The sequence below is a fragment of the Ostrea edulis genome, chromosome 1, assembly GCF_947568905.1.
Source record: "Ostrea edulis chromosome 1, xbOstEdul1.1, whole genome shotgun sequence".
Lineage (NCBI taxonomy): Eukaryota > Metazoa > Mollusca > Bivalvia > Ostreida > Ostreidae > Ostrea > Ostrea edulis.
In genome coordinates, this window is record NC_079164.1 from 20,933,079 (window position 1) to 20,952,454 (window position 19,376).

The 19,376-nt window shown below is 34.2% G+C and overlaps 3 protein-coding genes across 6 annotated transcripts in view; 1 reads left to right on the forward strand and 2 right to left on the reverse strand.

The window, feature by feature from the left end:
* LOC125663638 (uncharacterized) overlaps nt 1–6,307 on the reverse strand; it is a 30,297-nt gene extending 23,990 nt beyond the window's left edge. For 2 of the 4 annotated variants that reach the window (XM_056153023.1, XM_048895933.2), the window contains exons 1-3: nt 5,873–6,307; nt 1,062–1,133; nt 435–674 (exon numbers count right to left, since the gene is read on the reverse strand). In XM_056153023.1, coding sequence (XP_056008998.1) covers nt 435–674; nt 1,062–1,133; nt 5,873–6,008 — 448 coding nt within the window. In that variant the 5' untranslated portion in view covers nt 6,009–6,307. The remainder of the gene's footprint in view (nt 1–434; nt 675–1,061; nt 1,134–5,872) is intronic. The other 2 variants (XM_056153024.1, XM_048895932.2) reach the window with 2 other exon arrangements.
* A 17-nt stretch (nt 6,308–6,324) lies between these two features.
* LOC125663639 (uncharacterized) lies at nt 6,325–9,083 on the forward strand. The gene is made up of 7 exons (XM_048895934.2): nt 6,325–6,489; nt 6,838–6,906; nt 7,091–7,159; nt 7,314–7,408; nt 7,534–7,633; nt 7,724–7,861; nt 8,031–9,083. The coding sequence occupies exons 1-7, from the start codon at nt 6,430–6,432 to the stop codon at nt 8,265–8,267; spliced, it is 768 nt and encodes a 255-aa protein (XP_048751891.2). The 5' UTR covers nt 6,325–6,429; the 3' UTR covers nt 8,268–9,083.
* A 1,710-nt stretch (nt 9,084–10,793) lies between these two features.
* Nucleotides 10,794–18,478, reverse strand: LOC125663641 (V-type proton ATPase subunit d 1-like). The gene is made up of 8 exons (XM_048895935.2): nt 18,258–18,478; nt 16,997–17,168; nt 16,707–16,885; nt 13,514–13,593; nt 13,352–13,429; nt 12,822–12,998; nt 12,063–12,140; nt 10,794–11,810 (listed from the first exon to the last, which is right to left on the reverse strand). Exons 1-8 carry the CDS (start codon nt 18,388–18,390, stop codon nt 11,649–11,651), a joined length of 1,059 nt encoding a protein of 352 aa, XP_048751892.1. The 5' UTR covers nt 18,391–18,478; the 3' UTR covers nt 10,794–11,648.
* Between the last annotated feature and the right edge of the window lie 898 nt (nt 18,479–19,376).

Sequence of the window (19,376 nt, forward strand, 5' to 3'; positions counted from 1 at the left end):
CTATATCAAGAAGCTTTCATATAAATTTCAACTTTTCTGGCCCAGTGGTTCTTGAGAAGATTTTTCAATTCATGACCACACTATAATTTTGTATTTTCATGATTATCTCCCCTTGGATAAGGGAGTTCCCATTCATTTGAACAAACTTGAAGCCCCTTTACCTAAGGATGATTTTTGTCAAGTTTGGTTGAAATTAGCCTAGTGGTTTTGGAAAAGAAGTCAAAAATGTGAAAAGTTTACAGACAGACGGACAACGGGTGATAAGAAAAGCTCACTTAAGCTTTCAGCTCAGGTGAGCTAAAAAAATAAATGCTATTATTTAGTAAAAATACAGGAAATAAACCTTTGAGTCAATGAGTTTTAGTTCAGTCAGTCTTGTGATGGCAAACAAAGAGCATTTTCATTGAAGCCGGAAAAAAATTAAATATTCTCACCATCTAATATAAAAAGACTGTCCCTTGTATAACAAGATGTGTAGGGTGGTGTATACTCTAAATTAGAGGATAGAATTCTGAAGTGTAATTTGTATCCACTTCCTGCATTGATTTTCCAGGAACAGTCAACATTGTTGTCGTAGCTGCTGGCTCCGGAGGCAACCGTGTGAATTGTCCCCTTGGCCATGCCTTCTATGTTTACAGTCTCCTTGTTTTTGCAGTAATAGGTTGTTGCAAATGCTAGTTATTGACAAGAAATTTGTACATAGATTACAAAGTCAAAGTTTAACAATATCTTATACAGATATACTTAAATGAATTAGGCAAGAGGTTAAGTTTATGATGATTATCATTTATTGAAATTTACATGCACAGCTGTCATCAAAGAGATTTGCCATTTAGAAAGCAACAATGATACAATATAGTCAACATCCTATGCCCTACAGTTGAGCCTTGTTAATCCAGAGAAAATTTGTTTTCCACAAAATATCTCAAGAAACTGAAACTTCCAGACTGTTGTCAAACACATCAACAAAGCTAAACTGATTGCATAAGATTATTTTTAAAACTTTTCTAAAAATTGTGTTTATCAATCAATGCTGTTGAGCATTCAAAATGAAATCTTACCTTTGAATTCAAAAACTAAAATGAAAAATATAAAATTCAAATTGCAAGATAGCTTCATGGTCACCCCAGCATCTGGAAAAAAGAAAGAAAAAAATACAGATAAGAGGATTACCACAAAAGCTGGAGTCTAAACTGTTGACTTGTAGTTTAATGTAGCTTACAGAGGATAAATGAACAATAGCTTACTGTAGCTTATAAGAGATAAATGAACTGTAGCTTACCATAGCTTATAAGAGATAAATGAACTGTAGGTTACTGTAGCTTATTAAGAGATAAATGAACTGTAGCTTACTGTAGCTTAAAAGGGATAAATAAACTGTAGCTTATAAGAGATAAATGAATTATAGCTTACTGTAGCTTATAAGAGATAAATGAACTGTAGCTTATTGTAGCTTACAAGAGATAAATGAACTGTAGCTTACTGTAGCTTATTAAGAGATAAATGAACTGTAGCTTACTGAAGCTTATAAGGGATAAATGAACTGTAGTTCACTGAGACTTATAAGGGATAAATGAACTGTAACTTACTGAAGCTTATAAGGGATAAATGAACTGTAGCTTAATGTAGCTTATAAGGGATAAATGAACTTTGGCTTACTGTAGCTTATAAGAGATAAATGAACTGTAGCTTACTGTAGCTTATAAGAGATAAATGAACTGTAGCTTACTGTAGCTTATAAGGGATAAATGAACTGTATCTTATAAGGGATAAATGAAATGTAGCTTACTGTAGCTTATAAGGGATAAATGAACTGTAGCTTACTGTTGCTTATAAGAGATAAATGAACTGTAGCTTACTGACGCTTATAAGGGATAAATGAACTGTAGCTTACTGTAGCTTATAAGAGATAAATGAACTGTAGCTTACTGTAGCTTATAAGAGATAAATGAACTGTAGCTTACTGTAGCTTATAAGGGATAAATGAACTGTAGCTTACTGTAGTTTATAAGAGATAAATGAACTGTAGCTTACTGTAGCTTATAAGAGATAAATGAACTGTAGCTTACTGTAGCTTAAAAGAGATAAATGAACTGTAGCTTATAAGAGATAAATGAACTGTAGCTTATAAGAGATAAATGAACTGTAGCTTACTGTAGCTTATAAGAGATAAATGAACTGTAGCTTACTGTAACTTATAAGAGATAAATGAACTGTAGCTTATAAGAGATAAATGAATTGTGGCTTACTGTAGCTTATAAGAGATAAATGAGCTGTAGCTTATAACAGATGAATGACCAGAGCCAGGTGCAATATAAAAAGCACACATTTCTAATAAGGTAAATCTTTTTGTGTACAATTTAGGAGATCATTCTCCATGTTTTTTAAATTGTCCCCTACAATGTTTTATTTGGGTATTTGGAAGATATTTCCTTTCTATATCTGACTTAAATCATATCTTCAGTCCCCCCCCCCTCCCAACCAGTCAGTCAAATGTGCATATCAAGTGGGTAACAAGAACATCCAATCCAATTCATTATACCAGATATAACTATTCTGTAAACAAGAACATCCAACCCACTTCATTACACCAGAGATAACTATTCTGTAATTAGAGCATCCAACCCACATTTTACTGGAGATAAATATTCTGTAATTAGAACATCCAACCCAATTCATTACACCAGAGATAACTATTCTGTACGCGGTCTTTCTGAATAGAATCACTGTAAAAGTACTTTTTTATGCGTGGTACTTATTTCCGCTAAGTATGTGTAGGAGGTCACTGAAAATCCCCATTAATTTAACACCAGCTGACCTAAAGTATGCAAGCTATTTTCATGTAAACCATATGCAACTCAGCAGAATTTCGTACCCACACAGACCATGCAAACAAAAAATAAGAATGCGTAAAATTATGACTGCATGAAATTAAATATGTCTACAGTATCTAAATTGAATTTGAAAGGTGTATTAATGTAAACAAGTGTATTAAAGATTGTAATGTAAAGATTGCAACAATGTTCTATAAATAGATCAATGAATGATTTACGTAAAATTAGTTCAATACGTCAGTTCCGAGATACGAACTCTTCTGTGTAGGAGGTGAATTTAGTGGAACTTTGAATGTCTAAGTGGGACAGAGTGGACCTACAGTCAACGAAGAAGATGATGAAATGTATTAAAAGCGGCTTCTCTTTAATTACGTAAATGTGGGAAATACAAAATACCGTCGAAATAAATGTTTTACTAAAGTGGAAACATAAAAACAATGTCATATTTGCAAGTAATATCTTAGATATGGTACTTTTGACCAGCAAAATAACGTAAAATGATAACGATTCTATGTATTTAATTACTCCATAAATACTTATCACTTAAACTTACTTAGTGTATCAGTTGAATTCGGGGGATCAAACAGCGTATGAGAGACTTACTGAGTACATTCACTTACACAGTGATGCATATCTGTCCCACTTCCGCGTGTAAACAAATTGTTTCGCGTCTCACTATGTACGAGAGTTCGCCAAAGGGAAATAACTCGGACGTATCTCGAAACCAGCGTATTGTCATTACACCTTAAATATGGTAGTGTAACTGTTTATGAAGATCTAAATCTTCTGACTCAATCAATCTTTCACAGAGCCCCGGGGATGTGTTTTGTAGCAGAATCAAGGCACATTCCTCATTGTTTTTAAGAATTCGTCATTAAGCATACATTCAATTTTACACTGTTGTTACTTGGTTAATGAGCAATGAAGATTTCCAGCAAATGTATGCCATTCAAGAGAGTTTTTACAAAATGTCCAGTAATTTAAAAAACGGCCCATATGTACAACTGCCAACCGATATTCAGAAAAAGAGCATTTTAGTGCAATCTTTTAATTCTATTTAAAAATATAACTAGCTGAATATGGATATATAAATAATTCCCTTATGCCTATCATTAGGGGAAAAGTAATTCACAATTTCCATGTCCCCCCCCCCCCCCCCCCCCCATTTTCAAATTCTTAAACTGTGATGTGTGGTGAGACGAGAAAGATATTTATACATGCACAAGGTGGATACAATATTATTTGTTTAATGGAATAATACTGATGCAATGTAATTGATATCAGAATTTGATCGAAATTTTATGACACATTAAAAAAATTTACAATATTTTCCTGCCAATTTGACATAAAAAGGATATTTTTCATGGTTTCTCTCCCTGACAAGAAAACATTGAGCACAGACTTGAACACAATTTATAGCGAGTGCAGTGAGCCAGCGCAAAAGCACTAGCTCGTACTGTGAGCTCTAATGACTAAAGCACACGAAAAAGTAAGTGATAGAGCTGTATCTTTGTCAAGAATAAGTTTTTGTCACCGGTCCCAGTACTCCTGAATCAAAAATGGAGGAGACCTCAAAAATTCACACCTTAGTCTTAAATTGTGAACTTACATGGATTATCACCCTTGTCTTGTGATCCCCTAGCTCCAAAATACAGTGCAACATTAGGCCTAATGTTTAACAAATAGCTCCAAAATACAGTGCAACATTAGGCCTAATGTTTAACAAAGTGCAATGTTGATGAAAGGCAGCGTAAGATGATGTGTGACTTAATGTCTACGTTTTGACATCATAATTCAACTGTGTCAGATCTAATTTAGGAGTTCATTTTATTGAACAGATAATTCAAGCCTCTAGTTTTGGGTTGTTGTTTTTTTTCGCATCTAAAAATAATCTACTTAATGTCAGTTTCAATTCCCGTCCAGTAATGCTAACCATGGTGACACACCACTCCCACCCCCTATAACCAACCATGCCACTTTAATATACATGACTGATGAAAATTCATTCATTCATTCTAGGCTTCTTGATCAATCTCATTGTATCCTTACAACAGCAAAGGAGGGGTTGGGAAGTCAAATATGAAAGATTTTATTCAATAATCATAAGCAAATTCTGATATATTTAATTATTGTGTTAAAACCAAGATTCTGTACAATGTCATATTGCTCAAGAATGCATATCTAATTTTTTAAATTGAAAGGTATTTGAATTGCCATTATATTGAAATGTGTTTTATGCCCACAGGCAGTGCTTTTCACATGGTTTTACAAACTTGAAAGGTTTGTGACAAGACTTGAAGGACATTTTTATCACACAATTAGTGACTTTGAAAGATTGAGAGTAGAAATAAGGAAAGCAGAGTCAGTCTAGAGCATATACAGTTCAGAACAAGTCATCAAAAGTTTAGCAAGTCACAGTGAACAGGTTGGGAACACTTCCCCTATTGCGAGATCTTCTGTCTAAAATGCGATTATCCCTCTTTAGCGAGAAAGTAAACATGACCATAAAGAGGTGTTTTGGTGTCTTTATTGAAAATAATGACAAACTCCATGCAATGCTGAATAAGTGCGACACACACTCAACATGACGTGAATTGTCTCTATAATATTGACTACACAGTCAAGAAATTTCATATCAAAGTTGCTGCGTAACAGGTAAGGAGTCTGAAATCCAATGCACATCGTGAGTGTTTTTGTTTTGATTTATTTATTTGCAGAAGTATCAAACATTTTAGCACTTTTTCTTCTTTTCACATAAAACACAGAGAGATGTACTCCAGAGGTGGTTTTTCTCGGTTGTTTGGGATATATTTACTCTCGCTAGAGAGGGATAATCGCGTTTTCGAGAGAATATCTAACTGTAGGGGATTCCCTGGGAAGAGTTTGCAACCTGGTGAAGGCAGCTAGCAGAAGGCAAAAGGAATATAATATAGTATAAAAATCTTTAAACCACATTCACGTATACGATTGAAATTAAATGCCGGATATTTCAAAGTAATCTAAATCTAGCAAAACAAAAAACATTTTACAGGACTTACATGATTTACCATAAAACCTTGGGAGAGAGCTAAAATAGACCGTTTCCGCTGTACAGTCCCATTCATGTCCTGAGTATTTGGTAAATAAATATTGTTTAAATTGAACCTGACTAAAACCATAAACATTACATAACATATATGAAGCTGTGCTCGCTCAATCGGTAGCACCGTCAGTATGTTATTATCATTTACCGGGAAGTGATGAGTAGTGGTCCGGCTGTTGGAAACAAAACAAAACGACAAAATCGTATGGATCTATAACGTTAGACAATCAACAATCTTTACAGCTAACACAGATTTTTCCTACTGAAAAAAAAAAGAGATCACGTCAGTTATTTTAGAACCGTCTACAAAATGTTACTGTTCTCATCTTGGTGGTCATTTCCGATTTCGCAATGTTTATCCGAATAAAGTTTTTTCGCCTCCATAAACTAGAGAGTGCAGTTCCTAGAGCCTGTTGACATCCGGTCTTGAGGTTGCCAGGAAGCAGGGTCATAGACTCGCAGACATTTAAGTACTAGGGTGACTGCTGTAGAATTTATTTGAATAGTTTAGAAATGGCAAAAGGTGCAATGGATTCATCTACCTTCCAGGCTCTTATGGATAAGATTCATCAGGTACATTTAATGTCGCGAGCACTTTCGCGTTTCTATGGTAAACAATCAGCTGTCAAACGCGAGAATACGACGATGTCCTTTTTTGCCTAAGAAATAAATGTATTTATTGTTTTATCTCATGTGTATGTTTCTTTTAGCATATTATTATTGTCAGGTTGTGCATTTGGATTTAGTATTCAAAGAGTTTGAATTCGCTGTATTGCTCTAATTTAATAGCCCCCCCCCCCCTTTTTTTTTTTTACTGCAATATAATTCATTATGAAGTTCATGTTGTCAACAAAATGTAGTCTTAAAAAATTAGATATGAAATCTATCAAAATCATAGGCATACTGACTTTGATTTGACAGGAAACAACGTCAGCTGAAAGAAAGGTAGAAATCCTGTACAGCTGCAGGGGATTTTATAATGCAGATCAGGTAATGGTGATTTTGCTTGGTGTTCTTTCTTCCACATGCTCCATGTCAACAAAACTTTTCCTAGTCATGAATCGTGAAAAAATAATGTTTTTCTAAGTGATTGTTTGGATTTGTTTTCAGTTAAAGAACTAATCACTAATGGACTGACAAAGAGCTAGGATTAAGTAGAATGTTTATTTTTCAGGCTGCCAGACTCCTTCAGTCCTATTCTAATCCTGCTGACAAAATCCGGGTCCTTCGAATTTTGGAGGCAGTAAGTAACATTGTTTTATGGATTGTTAGAATGAATGACCTTCCCAAGACAAATTATCATAAACTCTGTTAAAGATATTGCAGCACAATCTTATAATCTAACTAAAGACATTAATATACATGTATTAAATATAGTACTAAATGTCTACTTTTAGCGATTGTGTCAAATGACATGTCGAGAAGGAAGAGAAATAATAAATGCTGTCAGCATTCACAACGACAAATTAATCGCTTTAGATTGCATTAAGAGGTGAGGAACAACATATTAATTACAGTAGTATATAAAAATATTCAGTGAAAGATGTGATTCAAAAATAAATCTTAAGATTTAAATTTAGATGTACAGCTGATTTTCAATTCTACTCTTTTATCTAGAGTACTTTCAGACTACCAGAATAAGTTGGGCGAGGAATATATTCTGAGTGCCTTCCCATTTGAAACTGACAAATACAGAGCAATGCAAATATTGCAAACGGTAAGTAAAATTCATCTTGAATTGAAATTATTTTCAAGTATCAGTGAACTAAATGTACATTTTATTAATTACACATTTATTGTTTGCTAGGTTAATTCTTATGTTGGAGACCATGTAGCAGCTGGGGGTCATCAAGGCTATGCTGCGTTAGGGGGTCTGTACACTCAAGCCCGCCCTATGGTACCGCATCTTTATGGAAATGTTGCTGACCAAGCAAAACTAATACCTGTAAGTTTCCTAAAATCAGCAAACACCTGTATATTCTATTACCTTGAATTTTTTTTAGCAAGCTCTGCGATGAATTCACTATGCATATGGAACTTTGATCAGAATGATCATTCTTTCTGTCAAATTTAAAACAAAATGTCAGCTCAGCTATAACCATTTCAAATTGTAGGGCCATGGTAAAATAGAAATTCCCCCAGAAGCCCAGCCAGGCGTAGTTCCCTCAATTTACACAGGCCATCCTTCCTATGCCTATCCCCCTGACCGAAGCTACGATGAAGACAGGGGCTATCCAGGCAACTCAGCACTGGGGCAGAGCCTGCCAGGAGATTACCCCAAAGGGGCCCCTCCTCTAGGGTATCACAGTGGTGCACCAAACCCTACTGGCTTCTTACAGCTGGAGTCATAACTGAATAAACCACATTATCCATCAGGAAAACATGTCTCCTTTTGTAATATCATGCTTAAAATGATTACATTGAATAAACCAAATGAGTGAAATACCCCATTTTGTATTTCACATGTGTATTTTATTTCATCATTTGTATTATATTTTTTTATTTCCATTCATTGACATGATATAAAATAGGATTAAGAGCATTAAATATCATGACTACATGTAACTATATATACTGACACACATATCTGTACAGTATTACATGTATTTTGAATGGTTTTGAGTGTGTAACTTGGCACTGCATATATTCTTCCATATAAGAAAGTTCTATCCAAAAATTCTGAGTAGTGAAAGAATTTTACCAGACAGTTTTTCCCCCCCATTGAATTTATGTATTTTCGTAACAAATTGTTTCTGTTGTGGAAAATAATGGTTGATTTGAAATGTTATTTTTAGAATGCTCGTTAAAAGTTTTGTTGAGTTTGTATGTTTTTCTGATATTGATTTTAAGTCTGTTAAATTTGAAATAATTGTTACATTTGAGTTGTTATTCTGTTTTTCCCCGTATGATATATAATGAATTCGTGTAACCAAACTACTTACTTCACAATTTGAGCACAGGTGATTTGGTGCATGTAAAGTTAACGCTGACACGTAAACGCCTATCAGTATTATGTATTCATGGTAGAGACTAGAAATATTCTCATGATGCTATCTATAGCTGTATACAGTCATGTTGTTTTTCGTGTGAAATACACCCCTTCTGGTTTAGACATCCAAGAAACCTAACATTTGCAAAAATAAATGTTACTTCTGGATAACACATTAGTTTTTTGTTGGTTTATTTTTTATAGATTAAAAAGTTTTTTGTTTTTTTTTATTTTCTTGTATATTGATGTCCTTAGCTACTACCCCACACAGGAGCATATTCACATTGATTATTGTGTGACAAACAATAATTCTAATTCTGTGACCTTGACCAGTTGTAAATAATCTTGATAGTGGGATAAGATATATAAAGAACAAGATCTGTTTGTGAAACAGAAATGCCCCCAGATAATGGGCAATTCCAAAGACAATCAAGGTCACAAGGATAAATATCTTGGTACCAGTAGAAAGATCTTGTCACAAGAAATGCTTATGTGCAATAGGAAAACTCTAAATATTTACCATTTATTAGAAGTTATGACCAATGTCAAATTTTTTAAAAAGTAGATCAAATGCCAAGGTCAAACATGTTGGTACCCATGGAAAGGTCTTGTCACAAGGAATACCCATGTGAAATATCAAAGCTCTGGCACTAAGTGACTTGCTATTCAAAAGTTATAAGCAAGGTTAAAGTTTCAGACAGAATGACAAACAGGACAAAAACAATATCCCCACGATTTTTGATCTTGGGAGCCTAAAAACCCTGTGGTTCAAGGTCAAGATACACACTATCAAAATCTTAAGTCTGTACTTCCTGCATCATTGGTTACCCACGTGTGCTTCTAATCAATTCTCCCCATCATCTTTGAGGGAGTGTGTGTGGACTCGAAACTGGTTGGCGACGATGCACTTCCTGAGGATGCTTGCATGTTAATGACTAATCATGACCCTGCTGTTCCAGATAAAGAGATTTTTATAACAACAACAACCCCCCCCCCTCCATATAAAAATTTGTTTCCCTATTATGGCCTCATTCTACTATCCCCCACCCATGGCCATTATTTTAACAAACTTGAATAATATGACAAAGATTTTAAAAAAGTAAAATATCCTATATATATCTGAATGCACAACTTTGATCCACTATTGTGGCCCCATCCTACCCAAGGGACCAGGATTTAAATGATTTTAAATCTACACTACAGAGTTATTGCCAGGACAAATATTTGTGCCAGTGACCCTGATTGAGGGTCATGACACAACAACTGAGCAATAGAAAACTTTGACACTGCAAAGCATGAAGCTCTAATGTCTCTCCAACCCATAGTTATTTCATGGACAAAGATTTCAAAATCTTTTTTGATAGTGTACTTGAATTAAACCAGACGACTTTGGTTCAAGGTCACGGCATACCATTGGTCCATGAGGTTCTAACATCTTTCCACTACAAAGTTATGGACCAGACAAAAATAATGGGATGGACAGACAGAACTTTAGATTTCTGTTGCACTGGTATTAAACTGATGATAGTAACGATCGTTACTATCATCCAAAGATGGCGGAAGGAAATTCCAGAAAGACCACGTTTACTTATTATATCTATTTGTATTGTTTATTTGCGAATGATATGTAGGCAAGAAATATCATACACTAGCAACAATTACGATCAGGTGTTATTTTATCTTTTATACGGTTCATATGAACAGAAAATTCCTCGTTGAAAAAACAGTGAAGATGATAGTAACGAAAGTTCTTACGTTACTATCATCATTCATTCCATTACTATCATCCTCGCTGATATAATAAGTAAACGTGGTCTTTCCGGAATTTCCTTCCGCCATCTTTGGATGATAGTAACAATCGTTTAAACCAAAAAGCAACAGATCAATTAAACTCTAAAAATTTATTAATAATATGTAATTACTTTAATACATTTTCTTGAATACATTTAGCTTGTAGAAAAGCCCACTGTACCAGACGAGGCTTAAACAAGGAATGTCATACTAAATGTTGGATGCTATAGGCGCAACAACATGAAAACAATTACACATCAACAGTAATAGGGAAATTGTTCATTTTCACGTCTTTAACAAGTCTGTTGTCAACATCAATTAAAATCATTGTTCATTTTCACGTCTTTAACAAGTCTGTTGTCAACATCAATTAAAATCACACATCTGACTAGAATATATATGTAACAAAATGGTGTACTGTCAGCCATTTGTTTCACAATCTTCTACAACTAGTACTTTTTTATGATAGACAATCTGATTAGAATTAGACTTGTAAATCCACTCCTCTACGTTACACTTCAATATAAGTTGAAGCGTATCATGGGGGAGAGGATTTACACGTCTAATTTTAATTAGATTGTTATGATATAGGTAGTTGATCTGATACAATAAATGAATGCAAGAAATACAACCCAACTACAAATTGTCAAGAGTGGATTTCAAAAACGTGTACCCTTAACATATCAAATTAATATATTCATATGGGGGTAGACTTTTATATTATGTTGCATCTAAGACATGATATTCCTAACAATATTTTCTAACTTATATATACAACACAACATAATGTCCTTTGCTGGTATCAATAAATTTCAACATAGTTTACTTTCATGTTTCAAAAATCACAGATGTAAAAATCAATAAATATAAAATTTCTACTACCCCCATTTTGGCAATCTGTCAGTGCTATATTGTAGCATTAACAAGCTTGTATACAGTGAGTGTCCTGAGCTCAGAATATTGGAATGTAGCTATCTATCTTAGCTCGGTGTCGCTGGGCCACACACTCAGCAATCCAGATAATGTTTCTGTTTTCTTGTTCCTTTAGTTTCACATAGGCATAAAACACGCCAAATTGGAATTGCTGCATGAATGAATTCTTCATCAAATTCACCTGTAAAACACATCTAACTGTTGAAACGCATGTCTTGGAACTTTTCATACCTAACACTGACATGTAATTCATGTATATCATTCTTATATATGTACCTTTCCTCACAAAATAAACAAAATATCCTGTATCATCAAACATTCTTTTTTTCTTTCGTTTTTGTCACGAAGGTCATCAACATTAAATTATCATTTCAATTAAACCTGATCTAAGTATCAGATTACACATTTTTAATGGTTCAAATTGGTAATCTACCTCTTGTTCAAAGAATTTGTCCTCCAGAGTTTTCTCTCCTGGGCCATTACCACTTCCATCAAACAAGTCCTTGTAGTTCTGCATCAATAATAAATAATTACTTTTAAATTTGTAACATTTTTAAGGGAATTATTTATTGTAATTTGAATTTTGCCTTCCAACCCTCTTACATGCACTAAACAATGTGTAAATGAATTACGCTAAATATGTGACTGTCTCGTCAATTGCCAAATTGTTTGGAGAGATTGCCCTTTATTTCACCACCACTGAAGATTCTTGAAATAAAACTATTACATACCAATATTTTTCATTCCATTAAAAGGGTACATCTGAATTTTTTTTTACAAACCCTTTCCTTTTATTAGTAAACATTTTATAATCATTGTTCAACTTGGGGTGTAACAATATATCGATACACCAGGGCATCATGATATTCAGATGCTTGATACAATACAACAATAAATAAAATGGAATATCAATTTTTGTAACACTTTCCTGAAATCTAAAATCTTGCAATGATTTGAATATACTAAAATCACAAATATTGAATACATGTATGCAATAGTAAATTCAATGCATTGTAAAGTCAGAATCGCAAGAATTAGTAAATGAAAAATAAACAAGAAGGCCACCATCTATTTTTATAAGGGAATGCATTGCTATATACAATATGTATTACAAAATTTTTCATAAAATATCATGATGTACTGCGATGCACCCCCTCCCTTCCAAAAATACAACAATAACTGCTACACTTACCCCGTAAATGTCGGCCACCTGTCTCACTTGGTCAAAATCATCAGCCTTGGCCAGCAACTGCAGCCCATAGGGATAGAGCTCCCCACAGCGGGGATACAGCTTAGCTCGGTCCTCTTTTGTCAGTTCTGTTCCAAATGAATTGATGGTGATGATGAAAGCTCTCCTATCAGCTTCAAACTGCAATACATCAGGATTATTCTGTATTAAGCATATTAGTACAACTGTCAATGACAGGTTCTAAATTCAACTGATAGCATGTTCTAAACGACTCTCTCATTTCCTTACTGCCCCCCCCCCCCTACCCATATCATTATTATTGATAACGACTGACAATAATCAATAATTAAATTGACTTGTACATGAAAAAATGTGTTGCAAAAAAAATAAGCAAACCGAAATAAACCAACTAGTAATATTGTGAACAAATCGTCAGGAAAAGACCTAGTTCTTTTCCTACTGAATCAGACATATTTGCTTAATTTCAGTTTCATCAAATAACACAATGAGATACAGTAAAAGTCAGAGCTTACAGCAAGGGCTTCACACATGGCATCAGCAGTTCCCCCACCTTGTTCTCGACAAAAACTGTAGAAGTCTTCAAGATATGCCTAAAATGGTCAACAGTAAAAAATGGTAAAAAATGTAAATGGGATGCCTTTTATGGTTTTCTATGAATGTACATTAATACATACCTTGTACAGAGTGTTTCTGATGATTTCAATGTTCATCTCATCAAGATCTTGTTCAGATATACAGTCAAGGAAATATGGAGCTGAAAAATTAAAATATTATAAAGTTAGAATTTTTTTTAATGCTGAGTAAGATACTGCTTTGTTCATTTTTTGACTGATATTTGATACTTCCTGTCAATGACTTGATTTCGATTTATCGTTAACTCTTATCTACATGTCGCAAATACATATTGTGAGCGCAAAGAAGAATTTACCAAAGTCGGTAACTATCAAATTATGACAGGAAATCAGAAAATTTTCACAATCAAAAAGCCATAATCAATTAAATATTTGGAAAATTTTGAAACCATCACTTTCATATCACACTCTTCATTCTTTATACAAAATCCAGTTTGGTTTCAAAAGATTTAATACTAATACACTGCACATGTAACCACATGTGTTTACTTCAACTTGCAAAATTACAAACTGAAAATTAAACGGAGAGGAATACAAGTATGCTGAGTGGCTGGCAATGACAATCTTATAAGTATTAGTGTCATCATTCACTGGCAATCACTTCCATTTCTTTGCTGCTGCCATATCAATTTCATGGAAGTCACAAATATCAAGTTATTCATAGTTATTTCATGCTTTACATCAAGTGTTTCTTTTCTTTAACCAATTATGAAAACTGTTATCAATAATTGAAATGCTTTCAGTAATCTTTTGATTATCAGCGATAATCAGTACATCACTCGGTGTTAAATCTAGGATCTAGAGAGGGCACACATATCATATGTTCAAAGGGGCATTTTTCGTCGTGGCAAGACAATTTCGGGGCACTTTAATTGTATCATACTATGATAGTAATAGAATAATCATTTAGCCTCTTTAAAAGTTAATACCTGCTGCCTTGATTTTAAACTTTTCAATCAACCTTGTGAAATAAAGAACAATTGTTTATACAACAAATATTTTTTTTAATTTTATAGAGAGAAAAGGGCATGGTGCAATACACAATTTCCGAATTGCCCAAAAGTTCTTTCCCTTTGTGGAACTCTTATGCACAGTGAGACGCAAAACATACTTTTGTGCACATGCGGTGGGTACAAATGTTTATCGTTGTCTTCATATATTGCCTAAAGGATGATCATCAGACACCATGCAACCACCCAAACTGCTGGGACACACAATTTTACTAAGTTTATGAGTATTTGATGATAAAAAAGCTCAAACAAAAATCGATCATCACCATCTTTCTTTGATTAAAGTATCACTCGTGCAGAAAAGGAAATAAAAAATCAATTCATATCTAATTTAATGGCCTAACTCAAACAAATATCATTCTCCACATGGTCAGTTTAATGTATACCAACGGCTGATACAATCTGATTAAAATCAGCTCCTCGATCCGCTCCTTTATTTCTTTTGACAAATCAAAAGAAATAAAGGAGCGGATCGAGGAGCTGATTTTAATCAGATAGCGGCTGATATAAACAAAATTTACGCTTTCATAACTTTTATTCTTATTTACATAGCTAGTCAATAATATATGTATACATCTTGTACCCACCCAAACGTTCAACAGAATACTGAATGTACCTCCATCACAGAAGAGCTGATATTTCGGAACTTCCGTATTAAAAAGGGCATGGTGCAGTGCCATGCTAGTTTGCTTTAGATTTAACACTATCAATACTATCACCACAAGAACAGGTAGTTTTGCCTGTAATAATAATAGTAGGGGTGATGATAAAAGCAGAATTTTTTAGCTATTATAGCTGCAATAATGTAGCCCTCTCTGATTTTTTTTTTTTTTTTTTTTTTTTTAGGGAGAGGGCTACAACTCCTTAGGATCTCCGTAATGGTGCAAATGCGGGAGTGATTCACTCCCGCAACATTTGCGCTCATTCTAAACATTTCCTGACGTTCTTTACGTAAATAAAATGATATTCTATGTTTCTTAGTCAATATATAAATTTACAACCTGCAACTTTAGATTTGTGAGGCTCTATTCTACCGTTTTCAACAATTTCGATAAATTCCAATTTCTCGATTCATATTTGTGCGCCATGTTTGATGTACTGAAGTTTCAACTTCCGGTTGTCAAGTCATTTGCATATGCCATATAAGGTAGTATTTACATCAATGGACAAGTATGGAGGCGAAAGCTATTTCGTCGGTATTGAAAAGGTTTGAATTTAATATCAAGTTAAAAACCGAACAGCAGAGTGTAAATTCTTTCTGCAACAATATGATTTTCCTTTCTTTGTCGAAGTGGCTCGAGTAACTACATTTTCGCGCTGATTGTCAATGTTTAGGTTTTTCATTAGATCCACCTAAGAGATCTCGCGATAACAAGCATGGCGGAGCAGACGAAGAATTTTGCATGCTGTACATTATATTTAATGAAAAACACCTTTATTAGACATGTCCGAGCACAAAGTTGGTACTCCTTTTGGTGTAAACAACATTTGGGACTAATACACAGAGTTTATTATCGGTTATTCATAAAATTATTTTGCACCATTACGGAATTCCTATGGAATTGTAGCCCTATCCCGAAAACGTCAGAATAAAAAAAAAATTGGATAGGGCTACATTATTGCAGCTACAGCTATTATGAATCAAAGTTTTGAGTAAAAACTTGTTTCTAGTGTTTTTTCTTAGGGGGGCGGTAAGAGTGCAGCACCATTAACTGTGAGATGGTAATATTATGCTATGGTTCGATTCACTATACTTTACACTATACTGCAGTTCGATATTCTCTGTCCGAATTAATTTGAACTGTCCAATTTGACTTTAATTTTATGTTTAAAACATGGCTTTCAGTAATGGAAAACATGGTGCTGCCGAATTAATTTCTCCCCTGCAACCCATAACGGAAGAAAACGGTAAGAAAGTACCCGTCTATAGTTGATGATGGTGATCCTTTTAAAGAAAAACATGCAGTTGTAACAATAAGGTGCAGTTAAATGATACCAAGTGTAATTGTTCATAGCATCTTAAAAGTATTCTCATATGTATTGTATCAACAGGTCTGTATCGTGATATGCATCACATTGTTTAATGTTAGCTTTTATTGTTAGACAAGCATATCATTGCGCATCAGGGGGTGGTATGGTATAGACCTTTACTATAATTAGTACAGACAAAATTACCAGTTCCTGTGCTATCGCATCAATATTACCTGTCCCTCAAATCAACTTACCAATAGGAGTGTCCACGAGTACAGCATTGTACAGCTCTGCTGGAGTCGAAGCAATGTGAATGGCCTCCATTTGTTCAAAGCTTCCCAACGGGTGACATTTTGGAATAAGTTCATTGATTGGACGTTGATGGAGAATTCCAGTAATCAAGAGGATGATATTGTCTATCATGTAACTGTACCTGAATTACAAAAGTAAATATATATAGAGAGTGAGACTAACAATTACTTCCAAATTCTTCATTTTTAGACTCTTTATTATCAAACATTTAAAACTAAATTCAATGTCTTACGTGATGTAGTCCAGAAATGTGGACATGGGTTCTACACACTGATTGCGAACGTGCTGAAATTCTATAACTAGCTTCTCTTTCAGCTTGTCATCAATCACAGATACATTTAATGGACTTGGTTCATTCGCCAGAAAATTTCCATAGTCTGTACTCTGCAGATGCAATTTCAGATCTGTAAAAAAAAACCCACTTAATACAATTCAGTTTTCAAGACTGAAACATAAAGTAAAAAAAGGTGTAGTCTATATTAAAAGACAATTAAATCAACCGGTAGGGGACTAAAACTACATATAACTATGTAAATAACACACATATATGTTTATATAGGGTAACAGGGTTTGACACTAAGGTACGTCCGACCGACTGAGGTCTACTAAATGATAGGTCGGTCGAATAAAATGTTGATTTACTAGTCCGACTGGTTGTGTTGAAAAAATAAACAAGAAACTTTACTTTAAACCATAAGATATTTCATTCTTAACCAAAAATAAATAAATAAAACTGTAAAGAAATTGTGAGCAATTTTGAAACGCATGATGGCATAATCTCTATTTTTACTTCTGATAAATAAATCGTGGTCGGAAGTGATGTTTTACGACATCTACTCGATGTTAATGTGTGTAAAGTTATGTTTCAGATAAATATAAATTGAATTCATTTTCATTTTTAAAAAACAAAACAAAAAAACAAACAGTTTATTTGAATTGAATATAGGAAAGTGTTTATCAAGTTAATAAATTATGTCGTAAACAACAATTTTTCAGTGTTGACATATGTGCGGGAATGTCTCTATATTCAAATATGACTTCTTGTCCTCAAGGAAAGGTGTCCCAAGAGAAAAAAGGTTGGTAGGAAACAACGCAGGGCTTATGAAACAGAAATTTAAAAAAAAATGGACTAAAGAATTTCCGTGCCAGGTAGAATTTAAAGCAACAGAAAATGTGTTTGAAAATAAAAGCATCAAATTGAATGACGAGACTAAAGATTTTTTGGAGACAATTAACTACGTTTTTGTTCAAACTTAGCGTTTGTCATTTGAATTGAGTATCTAAATATGGAGAAACTACAGGTTGTTGTTTTTTCTGGAAAGTTGGTCAGGGCTAGTGGATGTAAGGTCAGGTCTGGTAAAAATCATTTGAATGTAGCCCGACTGGTCTAGTGCTCAAAAGAGTAAATGTCAAACCCTGGGTACATATGTTTTATAACAACCTAGTCAAGCGCCTCTGTTAAAACTGTCAGTGTCACAAGATCAAGATCCTACCTTCCAGAGTCTCACACTGGACCAGGTTTAAATAATCGCTCTGTTTGAGAATTCCACTCTTAAATCCTCTTAGTAGACCTTCCAAATACCCATGGTCTACATTAAAATTCATCTCAGGCATGTAACTCATCATTTTTGCAAATTATTCGTCAAATGCCAATGTTGTCGTGTGATCGATTACGGAAATGATAAGTGCTGGACTGCCCTCTATCGGCAATGAAAATTGGATCTCGAACCCGATTACAGGTTGATGTTGCCCCCTTGTACATAGGTCCACTAGCTGCAATAATGTAGCCCTATCCAATTTTTTTTTATTCTGACGTTTTCGGTCTCCCTAAAAAAAAAAAAATCAGAGAGGGCTACATTATTGCAGCTTATAGGTCCACATGCACATTGTAACATTGCTTTAAATCACTTCCCTTTTTTGATCGTTGCACTTTAACCCCAAACCCATTTCAATTATCATTTCTTTTAATCAGTTACAGTTTTATAATTATAGTAAGGTCTTAATTAATAAGCAAGCGGTTCATGGGCAACATCGCTCACCTGAGTCACCTTGCCCCATATTTAAAGATTTTCCCTATATATTCGCATGTAAAACTTTGATCCCTCCAAACCTACCCCTAGGGGCCATGATTTTTACAAATTTGAATCTGCACTATGTCAGGAACCTTACTTGTAAATGTAAACTTCTTTGGCCCAATGGTTCTTGAGAAGATTTTTAAAGATTTTCTCTATATATTTGTATATAAAACTTTGATTCCCTATTGTGGCCCCACCCTACCCCCGGGGACCATGATTTTAACAAACAGGAAACTGCACTATGTCAGGAACATTTCGTGTAAATACAAACTTTTCTGGCCCAGTGATTCTTTAGAAGAAGATTTTTAATGATTTTCCCCTAGATACATGTACTGCATATATTTGTATATAAAACTTTAATCCTCGATTGTGGCCCCATCCTACCCCCGGGGCCATGATTTTAACAAACTTGAATCTGTACTATGTCAGGAACTTTTTGTGTAAATTTGTACTTTCTTAGCCCAGTGGTTCTTGAGAAGAAGATTTTTAAAGATTTCACCTATATATTTGTATGTAAAACTTTGATCCCCTATTGTG

Bases quoted from the DNA above. Each gene is read 5' to 3' on its own strand.
- LOC125663639 (XM_048895934.2), top strand. From the start codon at position 6,430: ATGGCAAAAGGTGCAATGGATTCATCTACCTTCCAGGCTCTTATGGAT. The intron at 7,409-7,533 runs GTGAGGAACAAC...TCTTTTATCTAG, and splicing joins GCTTTAGATTGCATTAAGAG to AGTACTTTCAGACTACCAGA. The intron at 7,634-7,723 runs GTAAGTAAAATT...ATTGTTTGCTAG, and splicing joins CAATGCAAATATTGCAAACG to GTTAATTCTTATGTTGGAGA.
- LOC125663641 (XM_048895935.2), bottom strand. From the start codon at position 18,390: ATGATGAGTTACATGCCTGAGATGAATTTTAATGTAGACCATGGGTAT. The intron at 16,886-16,996 runs GTAAGACATTGA...TTTGTAATTCAG, and splicing joins ACATTTCTGGACTACATCAC to GTACAGTTACATGATAGACA. The intron at 13,430-13,513 runs GTATGTATTAAT...TGACCATTTTAG, and splicing joins TCAGAAACACTCTGTACAAG to GCATATCTTGAAGACTTCTA.